The following is a 13,835-nucleotide window of genomic DNA, read 5'->3' as shown; positions in this document are numbered from 1 at the left end:
CCATAATAATCTATTAAAATCCATATAGAATTGTAGAATCTATTAAAATCTTTTGAAATCTGTCACTTAAAAAAGTCCATTAAAATTTTCTGAAATCCAAATCGACTACACCCCTAAATTAGGTCTTTTTGCCGGGCTTATTTTCTGTAAATAAGAAATAATATTGATTTTTAATTGGAGGTGTAATTTGTGATTAAACTAACTTCACCACGTGTTTTAACATTTTTCATGGCAGCAATTGATAATTTTAGCTTTTTGGGGCGTTATCACCTTGGTGTCTCGGTCATCATTCTCGCAATTCAAAATTTGGCATCCGATTCCTTGTTCTTATATCGACTTGGGCCGATATTAAGTATGGTATCTAATTAATAAAACATTTTTACGAAGAGAAATAAAAAAAGCAACGGGTACATGACCATTTAAACCGGCGTTACGGTCTAATAATATTTCTCTTTATTTGTAAATGAAAGATCTTAAGTTTCAATTCTTGTCAAAAACGAATTTGAACCACATTATTACTAGCTCCTTGTAAGGGTAAACTCATCCCTTTCCCTCTTAGTATATTAGTACAATCTTCACTTTGTTGACACATGTAATTCGTTTAAATCTCAAAGATAACAATTGCTGATAAAAATAAATAAATAATAAAACAAACCATTGATTATACAGCAAGCATTTGTCAAGAAGCAATAAGTTCCAAATTACACAACGCAACAACAAATGTAGAATGGCACATAACTGCTATTGCCAACAATGTATGAGCATCCCACAAGATGCTTTGATCTGCCATACACTGGTTGCAAAAACAGTCTCACTTGTTCACAAGCACACAATGCCAATACTAAAAATACAACGATCACCTGAATTTGGCACATAGGAGAAGCCAAGGCCAAGGGCGGAACATAAAATCATCCTTGCTAATTTTTGGTTGAACATTCTGAGTTCTGAATACTAATCTAAGTAGTCGACAGCTGAGTGATAGGAATCTATATCTCCGTGGCTACATGCCTACGCACTTCATATGCTCGGAGAAGTTGCAAAGGGCAAGGGGAAACTCCATGCGTATCTTAAAGCGCTGAAGTTGCCTCGTTGCCCTCGAAGAGCATGCAGAAAAAGAGGCCATTCGAATGGATTCTACGATTGCACAATGTCATTCCTGGAAGCTTTTTCATCGTCAGTTAAACCTGTCTAGCCAATTAAGTAAACTGTCTTGGGAAGAAAACTGCAAATCCTGCATTATGAAAGTGAATTTTAGTACAATATTTCTTGAAAAATCTAACAAAGCAGAAGAAGAAGGGGTAAGCAGGAAGCTTACAGGTAGCTGGAAATCTGGAGGAGAATCAAGTCCAATATTCTCAAGGTCACGAAGTCCACACGACGTGCTGCAGTTTCCATTCACCTCGTAAGTATTGTTATTGAAGTCAGTGTTAGATATGAGATTCGGTGCTGGACCAAAGATCTCCTTGCATAACAAAGTTTCATCCAAGCTATGCAAATCGTCAGCCTGAGATTCGCCTGCCAGCCAGGTAGGCTCCCCAATATTGTCTTCAAACCGAGTATCAGGTTGAGGGACATGATATGCTTCCTGGGCAAGCTCCGGTTCCTATTCCACAAAATATAGTTCAGTAAGAATCCAACACACTATATGATTTTCGGAATCAAAGCAAAAATTCTAGAGTTTCGTCCATGGGATACTGAGTATGTATGTCAAGTTCCGAAGACATAACAATTTCAAAATTCCATTTTCTCTTTTCTATTTACAGCAGTGTAGCTTTTTAACTAATGAGGTATACAAAACACAGACCGCCTACCTTGACAGATGAGCGGAGCATAGCTTCATCAGGAACATCCTCAAACCAAACAGATTTCCCTGGTCTGGGTGGAATTGGAGGATTGGATACGGGGGTCCTGGGGCTAGTTCGAAGTGCATTGACGTCAGAATCTTCAGCGACCACATTGTTGTCGTTCCTTTCTGACTGCTTATGCTGCTGGTAGAATATCTTTGACACCACATAGTCGCCTTCTCTCTCATCCTCTTCAGCTCCCAGGTGATACTGATGCATCACCCAGTTAACCTTTTCTGGCTTGGTACCTTTCTTCGAACTTTTGTAAAGGACCATGATCTTCTTCCAGCCCTTAACTCCATTTTCTAATATAGCCTTGGTCTTACCCGTTTTGTGCCAGCGGACATCCTCTGAAGCCACGCTACGTTGACTATCAACCTTGCGGCGCTTCCTCTGACCAGTAGCATATGCATTCATTGTTTTATGGAAGAAGTGGATGCTGCTTCCATCTTTCGTTGCACCTGAAACAAAACAAAGTACAATGACCTAACCACAATTCAATAATCCTAAACCTACAGATCGAGATTTGAAAGTAATGAGAGGAAGCACATTGTACAGACACGAGAACAAAGAGAGCAGCTAAGCTAATCTCATTAAGTTGCGTCCTTCGACACCAAAAAAGGGGAAAAAAGTTCCAAGTATCATTTACAAGCACGAGTAGATGATGCACGATGAACACGTGGAATCAGAAATATGAAGTATGGGAGCTACTTACCAGGAAGGTTTTTGGGATGATCATAGCAAATTCCATTATCCCCCTCAAGTGTAGGGATGAACTCATCGATAAGCAAGTGTGGCTGTGAGTTTCCGACACCACACTTAGCCGCTAAGTGTACTAAGAGTTCACCATCAGATGGATCAAACTTCACACCAACCGGTAAGCCAGGCCATTCCGATAAAACCTACACAAGTGGATTTGCAGAAGCAATTAAAAGCATAAAAAGCTTACATGTTTGCAGAAAGTAGAGTTTTTTTGTTTTGGAGAACATATAAATAATTGCATATGAACACAACTAAAAATCCAGCTTACATCGCTGTTATCTATAACAAAATGGCAATTCGGGCATTCACGATTTGCCCCGCACTCTTTGATTGGACAAGCGGTCGACCGAGCAGCATTCTTCACTTTGCTTGCAAGTCCTCTACTGTTGATCAGCCAAGCCCTACAAGAACATTACACTATAAGCCACAAAATTTTATCACAAAACCAATTTTTAGCTAGAACCCCTAAAGAAGCTGTGACCAACAGAGAAAACACCTGAAACCAAAGCTGTGACCACTCATGCAACGCAAAATTAAGCTAGAGGACGAGAGAAACAAATATGAGAGTTCATGGGCAAAAACTAAACATGAGATAAAGTTGAAAGACCTTTGCTACCACGCACCCTTATTTCTCAATCGTAAAAGCTTTCATTCATCCATTCTACATTCCCCGTACAATCGAAAAGGTGAAAACAGACATGAGTTTCTGAGAAAAACCCCAAATTCACAAGAAAATTAACAAGGCCACTGAATCAATCAAACATCTGTACGTCATGTTTCATTCAACATTAAGGAAGTTTCCTTTTTTAACCAAACATTACTAAAATAGAAGCCCTGACAACATCTGAACATTTATTCCAAATCAGGAAACTCCCATATAAATTAAAAATCTTTACACATCAAAGAGCTAGATTGAATCTTGCAGTTTAAAGGGCTTCCCACAAAATCCCCAAAAAATCAAAATTTAAATCCAAATCCAGCATCTCAACACTTACAAAGCAAACATTTCGAAACTGTCTGTTCATCCGGAAAAAAAAAAAAAAAAAAACCCAGAAACCAAAACAAAACAAGAAAAATTTACATGGGTTGAAGAAGCTGGGAAATTTTTGTATCCAATCAAAACAAGCTTTCCAGAAATGCTTTTATTTGTTTATTAATTTATTTATGCATTTATATATTGTCCGGCCATATTTTCCACTGATGAGTGTGGCGGTTTCTCACCTTGCCATTTCTTCGAAGTAGGAGACCGCGTTCGACGAAGCGCGTCCCAACTTATATGGAGTTTTAGAGAGAGAAAGAGGAGAGAGAGAGAGAGCTCGACCCTTTCTCCACTGGACTAAGTTAAAGCAGAGGGGGAGAGTGTCTGTGTGAGCGGGAAAATCCAGCTTCGGACCAGACGAGCGTTTGCCTTCGGGCCTCAGGTTTGGACTCAGAATCTTTGGTCGTCGAGGAGGCGGACCCGCCTCCAGGCTTTCACAGTGGGGCCCGGAGGTTGACGAAACCTGTGTCCGAGGCTGAGGTTCGGAGCGAACGAAGCTGTCCTGTCGAGCTTTTGTGGGGGCTCGAAAACCTAGTAAGTGCCATTATGGTAATTTACTGTCGGACTTGATGAGGTGGCTACCGTGCTCCCCAAGCTACATGCGGAAACGTTCTGTGGACTTTTGTGGATTATCGATTTTACCCCTGCAATTCCCCGCAATTGCGGCCCTTCTGCCCGTTTGACGTGACTGATTGTCTTGGGCAGCAAGTACCAGCCAGTAGCCAGCTGGGGCAGCTTGTTAAATATTAATATGTTGAATTAAATATATTTTGGACAAGAAGCTGGCATCAAAATGTCGTTGTAGTATAGTGGTAAGTATTCCCGCCTGTCACGCGGGTGACCCGGGTTCGATCCCCGGCAACGGCGATTTTTTGTCCCTTGTTTTCGTAGTTACTGGACTCTAGAAACCCAAAGATTTGGACCTCTTCCCAGTTACTTTTTTCTCATCTCGAAATTCGATGTTCAAATTAAATTTCAGCGTAAAAGAATGAAGATTCGAACTTAAGTAGAAGGTGGCGAGATTATGGCATACTCAGAAGAGATTTTATTGAATAGGAGCATAGGCTTTTGGATGAACCCTTATTTTTACAATGTCAGTACATCACAGCAACCCCAACTCCACTACTCTAAAAAATTCCTTTCGATTTGATCCCAATCAGACCAAACTAAACCTAAACACCATCTGAATTTCGACAGTAACATCAGACCGTAGGCCGCTAAATGAAAATTATCGTTGTTTTCCTAAGATTACAGCTTTCAGTATCAATAACACTGTCTAAAGCAGGAGAAAAAACCTCCAGTTTTATCTTCCATGTCCGTGTTGGTTTTAGTGGTTTCACCGGAGTTGTGTGTAGCCATCAATGAACTAGTACCGGGTGACTCTGGTGGGAGTACAGCATTCTCAGATTTGAATATCCGTTGGGGGATAGCGGGTGCTGGTGCCGAAATAGTAGAGAGGTAATGCAGCAGCATCTGTATAATTTGGGTGAAGTCGGGCCGGTCATTGGGATCCTCTTTCCAACATGAAGTGACGATCAGAGCCAAATCCTCAGGTAGGCTTTCGGCACTGGGCCTAACATTCTGAAACAATTCGTATAACCTCAGATTGCAATGCCAAACAAGCACCAAGCTATGAGTAACAGAATAAGACTATTTCGGTATTTTCTTACCTTAAAAGCGGCTGCATACGCTGCTTGTAAATTTGACATGCCTTCGAAAGGCAGCTTGTTATGGATGAGTTCCCACAATACAATTGCAAAGCTGTAAGCATCCACCTTATGATTGTAATGCTTCTTCTCTCCATGTCGTAATGTAACTGTGCTGTAAAGCTGCCACCAAATACAAACGTGGATAATTAGTTTGCTGATATAAAACACTCTCACAAGCCATACGAGAAACATAATTTCAACTTTTAAATGATCAAGTTAAGCACCGTACCTCAGGAGCCATCCACCGGTATGTCCCAGTTTCAGCCGTCATCATCTCTGTCAACGACTCTTCCCTTGCTAAGCCAAAATCCGCAAGTTTGACGGTTTTATGGTCGGCGGTCAAGATCAAATTCTCTGGGAAAAGGACAGGACAACAGTGTGAGATTGTGGAACAATCCCTGTTTTCGGAAATAAACTTTGCCCTAACAATAGTTACATCCCTAAGCAGAAGAAATGAGAGTTAAGTGAAATAAAGCAATTCGTTTTTGTGATCCTGAAGTTAATTCTGCTACAAAAGTACGGAAGTCTTCAATCACGTTGAATACCAAATTATCAGCTACCTATGCTAATAACAATTCTTCGGATTTCCACATTCAAGGCATGCTCACAGATATACTTCACTAATTCTTCTCAAAGGTCAAGCTTTTATGTTAAACAATCAATTAAATCACATACCAGGTTTCAGGTCCCGGTGAATGATTCCATGGGAGTGTAAGCACTCCATAGCACGAGCAATATCAAGTGCAAACCCAACTGCCACACATGTGTCCAAGCACCTTGGCCGCATATTGAACAAGTATTTGCGCAAAGTCCCGCCTAGAAGAAGCTCAGTCACTATGACCATTACAGGTTCTTTGCAGGCACCAATGAACTGGTAATACACAGGTAACAAAATACCCATCAGATATTGCAAGTACGCCGAGTATTAATCACAACTACTTAACAAAAATTAGACAAACAACCTTCACTAAGTTCTTGTGCTGCACTTTCGACATCATTGCCACTTCCCTCGCAAACCGACCTTCTCTCTTGGCAATCTCCTCTGGGGTTTCTCCTCTAGGAACAATTTTTACAGCAACATTTTGATTCTTATATCTAGAACAAACAAAACACAACACCAAACAGATTAAGAACACAAAACACAACAGAACATCATCGTTGTAAGTCGACACGAAAAACACATATTCGGCCTCATAAACACCACAATTGCACAACACCAGACCTGGGATTGATCAGAAAACTGAAGTGTTTCGATCTTTGATTAGTTCTGCTAAAACCCAACTTAACTTTGCATTTATATTTAACAAGATCTAAGACAAAATTATAAATTGCTAAACCTGAGAGACCAGAAATTCAGAATCTAAGACAAAACAAACAGAGAGGTTGTACTGAGGTTTGACTTACTTTCCCTCGTACACTTTGGCATGCGCGCCTTCCCCAATCCTCGGACCAACAAAAAGTTGCTTTGGATCGATCAGCCACTTGCCATCCAAATCAAAATTCCCAACTGAATAAACCCCATTTCCAGATCCCATAGTTTTCTCTCTCTAAAATTCTAAAACAAAAACAACATACACGGACTGATTAACCAAAACAAGGGGCACCCTTTATTTGTAGGACTACATTTGAAGTAAAGATAGAAGCTTTGGTCAAAATAAAAATGGAATAAAGGTAATAGTAATAAAGGAAGGAGATTTTGTACGATTGAAGAGGGAGAGAGATGAAGACTTTCTATTATAAAAGCACATGCTTGGTACCGTAGGTTTCAGAAAACAGACCCATCCCCAGAATCACGGTTGAGGATCCTATAAATCTAGGGTGTGCCTTCTGTTTGGGGGGCAAAGAATAAAAACCCAGAGGCTTATTTGGGGGGGGGGGGGGGGGGGAGAGGGAGAGAGAGAGAGCAAAACAGTAGAAGAGGAAAGCAGATAAAGTTGAGGGCGGCAGAGGAGGATGAAACTGAGAGGACTTAGGTGGGGAGATTTGGGAGTTTGGTGGAGGCGTCGGTGGCGGCGGTGGTGGTGGGTGTGAAGTGAGTGCAGTTGCGATTAATTTATTAGGTCTTCTCCGCGTGTGGAATTTTTTGTCTTCTGGATCCAGAGATAAACTTGAGTCTCTGTCAGTGTCAGGGAATAGCGTGCTTCCCTTGTTTTAATGTTTTTCATCCTTTCCCCTTAATTTTTAATTAAAACATAAAATAAAATAATTACTAAATAAATAGTATATATATCCACATATAATCCAGCAATCTTTTAATTAATACAATTAAATTATTGAGCCTGGAACATTTAAACGCATAAACACATTATTTTAATCAAAGGGTAATGTTAGGGAGATTAAATTTGAAAACTAAATTATGTGTCATCAATAATAATTAGTACGTTATCAACGTTTAAATAATAAACCAATTATCAACTTTCATATTATTTAATTTCCAACATTTAGTTTACAAATTCATTCTCTATATTATTACCCTTTAATCAAATTACCTACATGCGTGCAACAGAATGTATTTTGAACCAAGATGGAAAATACGCGACTATATTCATATCATCGATTCTACGATTGATAAAAAGATGTTTCGAGATCTGTACAAATACATAAATGCACTGCTCTAAGTAAATTAGTTAAATACAGTTTTGAACAAAAATACATATTACAATCAAGTGAAAGATATGTGACTTATTTATTTAATTGGCTCTATGAATGATACAATAAACTCTGTTTACGGAAGTTTATCTTACATACTTTGTCTATGTAAGTTTATCTTATGATAACAAAGGAGGAAGAGGGTGTCAAATAGTCGACAACCGGCACTTCATTTTCACGTTGAATCTCTATGATAATGAATTTTAAAAAGCTACTATAAAACTTGACTTAAAACCGAACGCAATAATGTTTTAAGATTCATTCAACCGATTTCACGTAATAGAGACATGACTTTGTTGTTGTTTTGTTTGTGTATGTTTAGAAAATGCTTACGAAGATAAGAAAGGTAAAATGGACGGACAGAAGAATACAATACAACTGTAAAATGGGAGCTTCTGGAATGTACCGTTTTGGTATCCACTACCCAAAAACCCATCACAAAAATTGAATTATCAACGTCTTATTAGAAAGTAATAAAGTACATTAATTTGGCTTTCAGGTTGGAGGCAAATAAGCCAAATCTAATTCACCCATCACAAATATGACATAAAGAAAATGTGGATTTGTGAATTATATTTCAGGTTGGAGGCAAATGGATTGAAGTGTCAAAGATTAAGGTAAATAAATTAAATTATTATGACATGTTTATTGTGTCTTTTAGTTCAAATCCGCTGCTGTTTATTGCAAATACATCGTTGTGCATATTAAATACAAAAAGACATGCTAAACTTCGAAATATCAAGCAAGTATTCCGCTATCCAAAACCAAATATTATATCAACAAAACAAAAGAAGGTATTTCAATTCCTTTGGCGATCCGGCAACCTAACAACAAAAAAAATCAACGAGTAAATTATATAAACACGAACTAAATTATCATTACGAAGATGTGGGTTGTTGAAGAGTTGGATCATCACTTTCCTTAACAATATCAAACAACATATTTTGGTCGTCCAGTTGATCTCCTATGATTGAAACCAAGCTCTCTGTGTAAGCTCGCAACGATCCGCAAACTCGGAATTTCTGGGAGATCTTCTGAGTGTTTGGGTTGTATGAGATCACTTGTTCTTCGTCATATTCGAAAAGAAACTCTCCATTGTGCCAAAATCCCAACAGCTTCAGTGACCTTGCAATGCCTTCAATTTGCCCTATCGTAACTAGTTTGGTCCAAGATTCATCGTCACCGTAGTCGTGCATGATCCATACTTCACAAGTCTTGTCAGGGATATAAGACTTCGGAAGAACAACCACGGAAAGAGAATCAGTGTACAACGCATTAATATTGACATCCATGTCACCGTCGGAGGAAAACTCCGGTAACTTCGGAAGCGAAATCCGTCGGAACACTTCATCAGCCATGTCAAAATAACGAATCATATAACGAATAACATTGTTGGCCAACCAATGAGCGGTATCACTGACCAACCAGTGAGAATTCCCGTTGACATAGGTGCCACTGTCACTCGTCAAAAGGTAAGGCCAATAGCTAATTTTAAAATACGGAGAAGGCCAATGGGTAACTTCAGCATACGGAAAAGTACGATCTAATTCTCTCCATGAATTAGAACGCAAGCTATATACAACCTCCTTACAATCGAATTCGATGCCCTTTGTATCTGTGCAACTGAGAATTAAAACCAACTTGTAATCATTGGTTTTACGATCAAATCCAAATCCATAGAGTTTGACGCTTTGACGTTCGCTGTGAGGATGTGCGATGCTCAAGTCTGGAACAACCTTGAATTCTCTGAGTGAAACATTTGCCAGTGCAATAAGATCCAGTTCGAATTCAACATTAAGCCTTATGAAGCAGTAGATTCCATTGCAAGGGCCCAGAATTTCAGAAAAGACCGAGGGTAAGTTTAGCCGATGCCGAGAAAGAAGCGATATTTCGTCCAAACAAAGCAAGGAGACATGACCATAACGTGCACCTTTCTGAAGAAGAAAATGTTGATTCACGTTTTTGGAATGATGGAGGTGTTGGATGGTGAAACTCGGGTCTTTGATGAGATCATACCAGGATTTGCATACGCATTCGAACCGCTTCAGAGATTTCACAGGCAGCCTGAAAAGAATGTTTGCCAACACGCCGGAGGGAATGCATTTGTATTTTGCGGTCTTCATTCGGCAGACCGAGCAGCAAATTTAGGAGGAGCAGGAGGAGGGAGGGTATCCTAGTCCTAGTTGCAGCGCAGAAAAAGAATATCGGCAACTTATGTGTTTCATTGATAAAATGTGAATAAATACAACTAGTCTACAATAAGGAATCCTATAATCTAGAGATATAATAGAATCACGTATCTATACAGTATCAATTACATGAAAGACATCCTATCTAATACGCACTTTCTTGTAAACAGGTGAGTGTCAATGAATATGATTTACAGATATCTTGGAAATCAATTAACTTGGCCAACGAGTTAATTGGAGTTGAGGAAGTTATGGAATCTTGTTTTAATTAAGATTTGGAGTCCTTGTTCTATGCAACTAATTAAGATTTGGAGTCCCATTATTACTGGAACACTTCTGCTTGTTGGAAAGTAGAAGACTCTTTTAGAAACCCTAGCAACCATGGCTTCTTCTTCTCCCCCTTGGGCAGATAAGTTTAATTTTTTTTTTTTTTCATGTCAATTTGGTTGATCGTATTCGTGATTCTAATGTCTTGTTCTTATGATTTCAAAGTATGTCTTACATTTCCTACACTTCCCGTTAAATTGGAGAGTGAATATACTTATCCAAACGCTCCTAAACTAAAAATATTATTGTTCATGAAAATTTTGGTGCAAATACTAAACACCATTTGAGGATCGAGAATGGTAAACAAAATAAGGGAAAAGAAAACGGAATGAGCTAAAAACTACTGGAAAAGAAAACGTTGATTTGCGTATCGTTGATTTCATGAACAGCGTTGAGTTTGAATTGACAGAAGAGAAGGCCGAAGGGGTTGTGTAACGTCATACAACTAACGGCAAAAGAAAACGGACTGGACTACAAACTTCGGGCATCCTGTTGGTCCTCCACGCGTATGACTGAAAACAGGCTCTCTCAACTGTGTAAATAGAGGCTTTAAATGGCTAAACCGTCCACCAACATGATGGTTCAAAATCTTCAGAGAGAGGTAATATCACTACAACAACTGCGCAGAACGTGGTAAATACATTGTATATCCTACAAATCATCGATGGATACAGCGGGAAAACAATTTCAGTAGCAATCCACAAAATTAACCGCACGAAAACATATATGAGTTCGTTTGAGATACAGATGAAACCAATACAAAATTTATGACCGAAAGAAAAAACAAGTAGAACTGTATTTCTTTTGGTACAAAAATAGAAATATACTGATCAGCAGTACTTAGAAACTAAAGCGGCTGAAAGAATTGTCATTTCTAACGTACAGGCAACCGGTGTACAACTTCATCTTTGACCGAAAAAGTGAGTAATGAAGACGATGAACTTGTCACAAACACCAGTGGCTTCCCTCTCAGCGGCGCTTATACAAACAAGGTTTCAGCTCAGGCCATTCAATATCCTTTTTCTTTGAATCTTGCTCCTCCTAGAGAATAACAGATGTAGAGATTGTTAATAACAGTGGAACCTTACGAGATCCAGAAACATGTAACTGATGTGTAAATCATATGACTGAGTTTATTCCACCAATGTCTAACCTTTTTCTTGAAGTAAAACAACATAAACATTTTGTTTGAGAAATCCTGCAAGCAATGCACGTACAATACAATTAGCACAAAAAAAATTATCTTAAGCCGTCCGAGGAAATGAGAGGAACATATAGATACCTTCGACACAGAGGTAAATCCTAGATCGCATACGGCTTTTGTAAATGTCTTTGGATCGGCTCCTCCAGTAGTTGAGTCAAATCTGCTCTTCACTTCTGCTATCAAAAGCCAACCACTATGAAAAAACCAACCCGTCAGTTGGATAAGAACTCAGTAGGATAAGTGAATCAAGAGTACAAAAGAATATGGCACACAGACCGTGGCTTAAGTATTCTGTGTGCTTCATTCAGGTAATTTGGGAAATTTGTCCCCATCAACGAAAGGCAGAAGACAGCAACATCTACAGATGTAGAGCCGAGGGGTGTCTGCAAACATGTGGAAGGAATGAATTCTCAATAGAATACGCAAGAAAAAACAGGAGATAAATTTTTAACAGCACATACATGACAGTAACAATTTTGCTTAAATATTAACATACGCAGCTTGGTTGCTTCAAGTATATAAATACTATCCTCTGCAAATTAGCAAAGAGCCAAAAAAAATTTCTATAAATCTATGCATAAGTATAAGAAATTTTATGATTCAACCTAAAATCCAAATGAAAGCACATACATTTGCCATATCACAGGATATTACTGAAGGATCGTTGGATATGAGATCAAAGGAGAAGACTTTATTCTTCACATTTTTTGCTAGGCGTGCATCCCCTGTAAAACAACAGAACAAAATTACTAAATGTAGTCACCAAATGAATGTCGACATGTGAGAGTAAACAAACAACCAGCAAACTACGAAAAATGGAGTTAGCTAAACTCTAACCGCATCCAAAATCAGCCACGACCAGAGAAGGGCTATGCTCTTTAAGCCATTTGATGATTATATCAACTGGCAGCTCAGGCCAATGTGACATTTGCTCTTGATATCCTGTGTGGTACTGGCCAAGCAAGTAAATAAAGCACGTCAACTCTCAAAGTAAAACTCCACAATCTCATATGAGAGAATGCACAGCAGATATGGTGGTCGAAACGAGTTCTTTATAAAGAAGAAATCTTACTGTATCAAACAATGTCGGGTCGTCATTGAAATACTCAAGCGCCTCTTTTCCACTAAAAATAGGGGAATCAAATTAAAGTGAATCCGCAAAGGCGAAATTTCTTTTCACATAGGAAATTAAGCCAAACATTCACTGATCGAAGCAATGTAACAAACATTAAAACTTATACATATATACACATTCAAGGCGAAATTTCATTATCATTAAAACTTATACATATACACATTCGAGGCGAAATTTCATCATCATTACACAACTAGAAAACAATCGAAAACTTTTTAATCCCAACTTATGTTTCACAATTCAACATAAAAACACGGGTGCTCATTTGGAAGAATAATGGAACGCGTTTTTGGTGAAAATGTTTTTGGAACCAATCCTTAATAAAAATGAAAAAGCACTTGAAGAGAAGCACCAAAGTGCTTAAAAAAAAATTGGCCTTGAATTCCCATTAACTAAAGTAAACAAATTAGAACGAACAATAAGAAATGGGCAGTAAAATATTACGTGCAAGTGTAGAGCTTCTCGTTAATCATCCGAAAATGGCCTCCCGATAGCTTTGCTTTCATCTGCAACCAAGACCCACAACTCCACTCAACAATTTCCGTCAATTAATTTCACATAAAGTTAAATTCTTTCGATAAAAACACGCACCTTATCGAGAAAGCTTGACGAATTTGAGAGCTTTCCCTGCGATTTTAAGCGCTTAGCAGACGCAGAAGCAGAGGCTTTTGGCTTCTCTGTTGCTTCTTCATTGATTCTTTCAGCTTTTGGGGAAGTGCTTTCTCTTTCGGTGGAAAGCTTGAGCTTTTGGGTGTGAGATTTATTGCGACGCCCCGCTCTCTTCCGCTTTTTGCTCGATTCGTTATCGGCCATTGCTTTTCGTTGCGCCTCTAAAACCCTTCTTCTTCTTCGTCGTCTGCAAAAACCCTTGCTCTGCAAATTTGTGGTTTCGCGCTTTCTTCTGGGCTCATAAGGGAGAATTTATTGTCGCAGGCCTGTGTTCGATGGGCTTTGCTTGGGCCCGTCGCTGGCACGGC

General features: G+C 38.9%; 4 protein-coding genes and 1 non-coding gene across 7 annotated transcripts; 1 reads left to right on the top strand and 4 right to left on the bottom strand.

Annotated features, from left to right (window-relative positions):
• Positions 1-1,174: 1,174 nt before the first annotated feature.
• Positions 1,175-3,835, bottom strand: LOC137709301 (SUPPRESSOR OF GAMMA RESPONSE 1-like). The gene is made up of 6 exons (XM_068448387.1): positions 3,828-3,835; positions 2,875-3,007; positions 2,560-2,746; positions 1,812-2,305; positions 1,316-1,603; positions 1,175-1,231 (listed from the first exon to the last, which is right to left on the bottom strand). Exons 1-6 carry the CDS (start codon positions 3,833-3,835, stop codon positions 1,175-1,177), a joined length of 1,167 nt encoding a protein of 388 aa, XP_068304488.1.
• Positions 3,836-4,440: 605 nt separating this feature from the next.
• TRNAD-GUC (transfer RNA aspartic acid (anticodon GUC)) lies at positions 4,441-4,512 on the top strand. The gene has a single exon. It is a non-coding gene; the product is annotated as a tRNA-Asp (tRNA).
• A 163-nt stretch (positions 4,513-4,675) lies between these two features.
• Positions 4,676-7,461, bottom strand: LOC137708203 (serine/threonine-protein kinase STY13-like). The gene is made up of 6 exons (XM_068447224.1): positions 6,759-7,461; positions 6,317-6,449; positions 6,030-6,225; positions 5,584-5,708; positions 5,316-5,474; positions 4,676-5,226 (listed from the first exon to the last, which is right to left on the bottom strand). The coding sequence occupies exons 1-6, from the start codon at positions 6,887-6,889 to the stop codon at positions 4,909-4,911; spliced, it is 1,062 nt and encodes a 353-aa protein (XP_068303325.1). The 5' UTR covers positions 6,890-7,461; the 3' UTR covers positions 4,676-4,908.
• A 1,420-nt stretch (positions 7,462-8,881) lies between these two features.
• LOC137709299 (F-box/kelch-repeat protein At3g23880-like) lies at positions 8,882-10,126 on the bottom strand. Its single transcript, XM_068448386.1, has one exon. The coding sequence runs from the start codon at positions 10,124-10,126 to the stop codon at positions 8,882-8,884; it is 1,245 nt and encodes a 414-aa protein (XP_068304487.1).
• Positions 10,127-11,094: 968 nt separating this feature from the next.
• LOC137708185 (ribosomal RNA-processing protein 8) lies at positions 11,095-13,833 on the bottom strand. Of its 3 annotated transcripts, none has more exons than XM_068447200.1 (9): positions 13,450-13,830; positions 13,303-13,364; positions 12,796-12,847; positions 12,561-12,675; positions 12,378-12,448; positions 12,000-12,106; positions 11,802-11,916; positions 11,673-11,717; positions 11,095-11,560 (listed from the first exon to the last, which is right to left on the bottom strand). In XM_068447200.1, the coding sequence occupies exons 1-9, from the start codon at positions 13,669-13,671 to the stop codon at positions 11,489-11,491; spliced, it is 861 nt and encodes a 286-aa protein (XP_068303301.1). In that variant the 5' UTR covers positions 13,672-13,830; the 3' UTR covers positions 11,095-11,488. The 3 variants fall into 3 exon arrangements, with proteins under 3 accessions (XP_068303301.1, XP_068303300.1, XP_068303299.1); XM_068447199.1 differs by having other exon boundaries at positions 12,354-12,448; positions 13,450-13,829; XM_068447198.1 differs by having other exon boundaries at positions 11,673-11,916; positions 12,354-12,448; positions 13,450-13,833.
• Between the last annotated feature and the right edge of the window lie 2 nt (positions 13,834-13,835).

This window comes from Pyrus communis, chromosome 11, assembly GCF_963583255.1.
Source record: "Pyrus communis chromosome 11, drPyrComm1.1, whole genome shotgun sequence".
NCBI classification, from domain to species: domain Eukaryota; kingdom Viridiplantae; phylum Streptophyta; class Magnoliopsida; order Rosales; family Rosaceae; genus Pyrus; species Pyrus communis.
The sequence above is the reverse complement of the archived record's forward strand: the minus strand, read 5'-3'. Positions and strand labels throughout refer to the sequence as shown.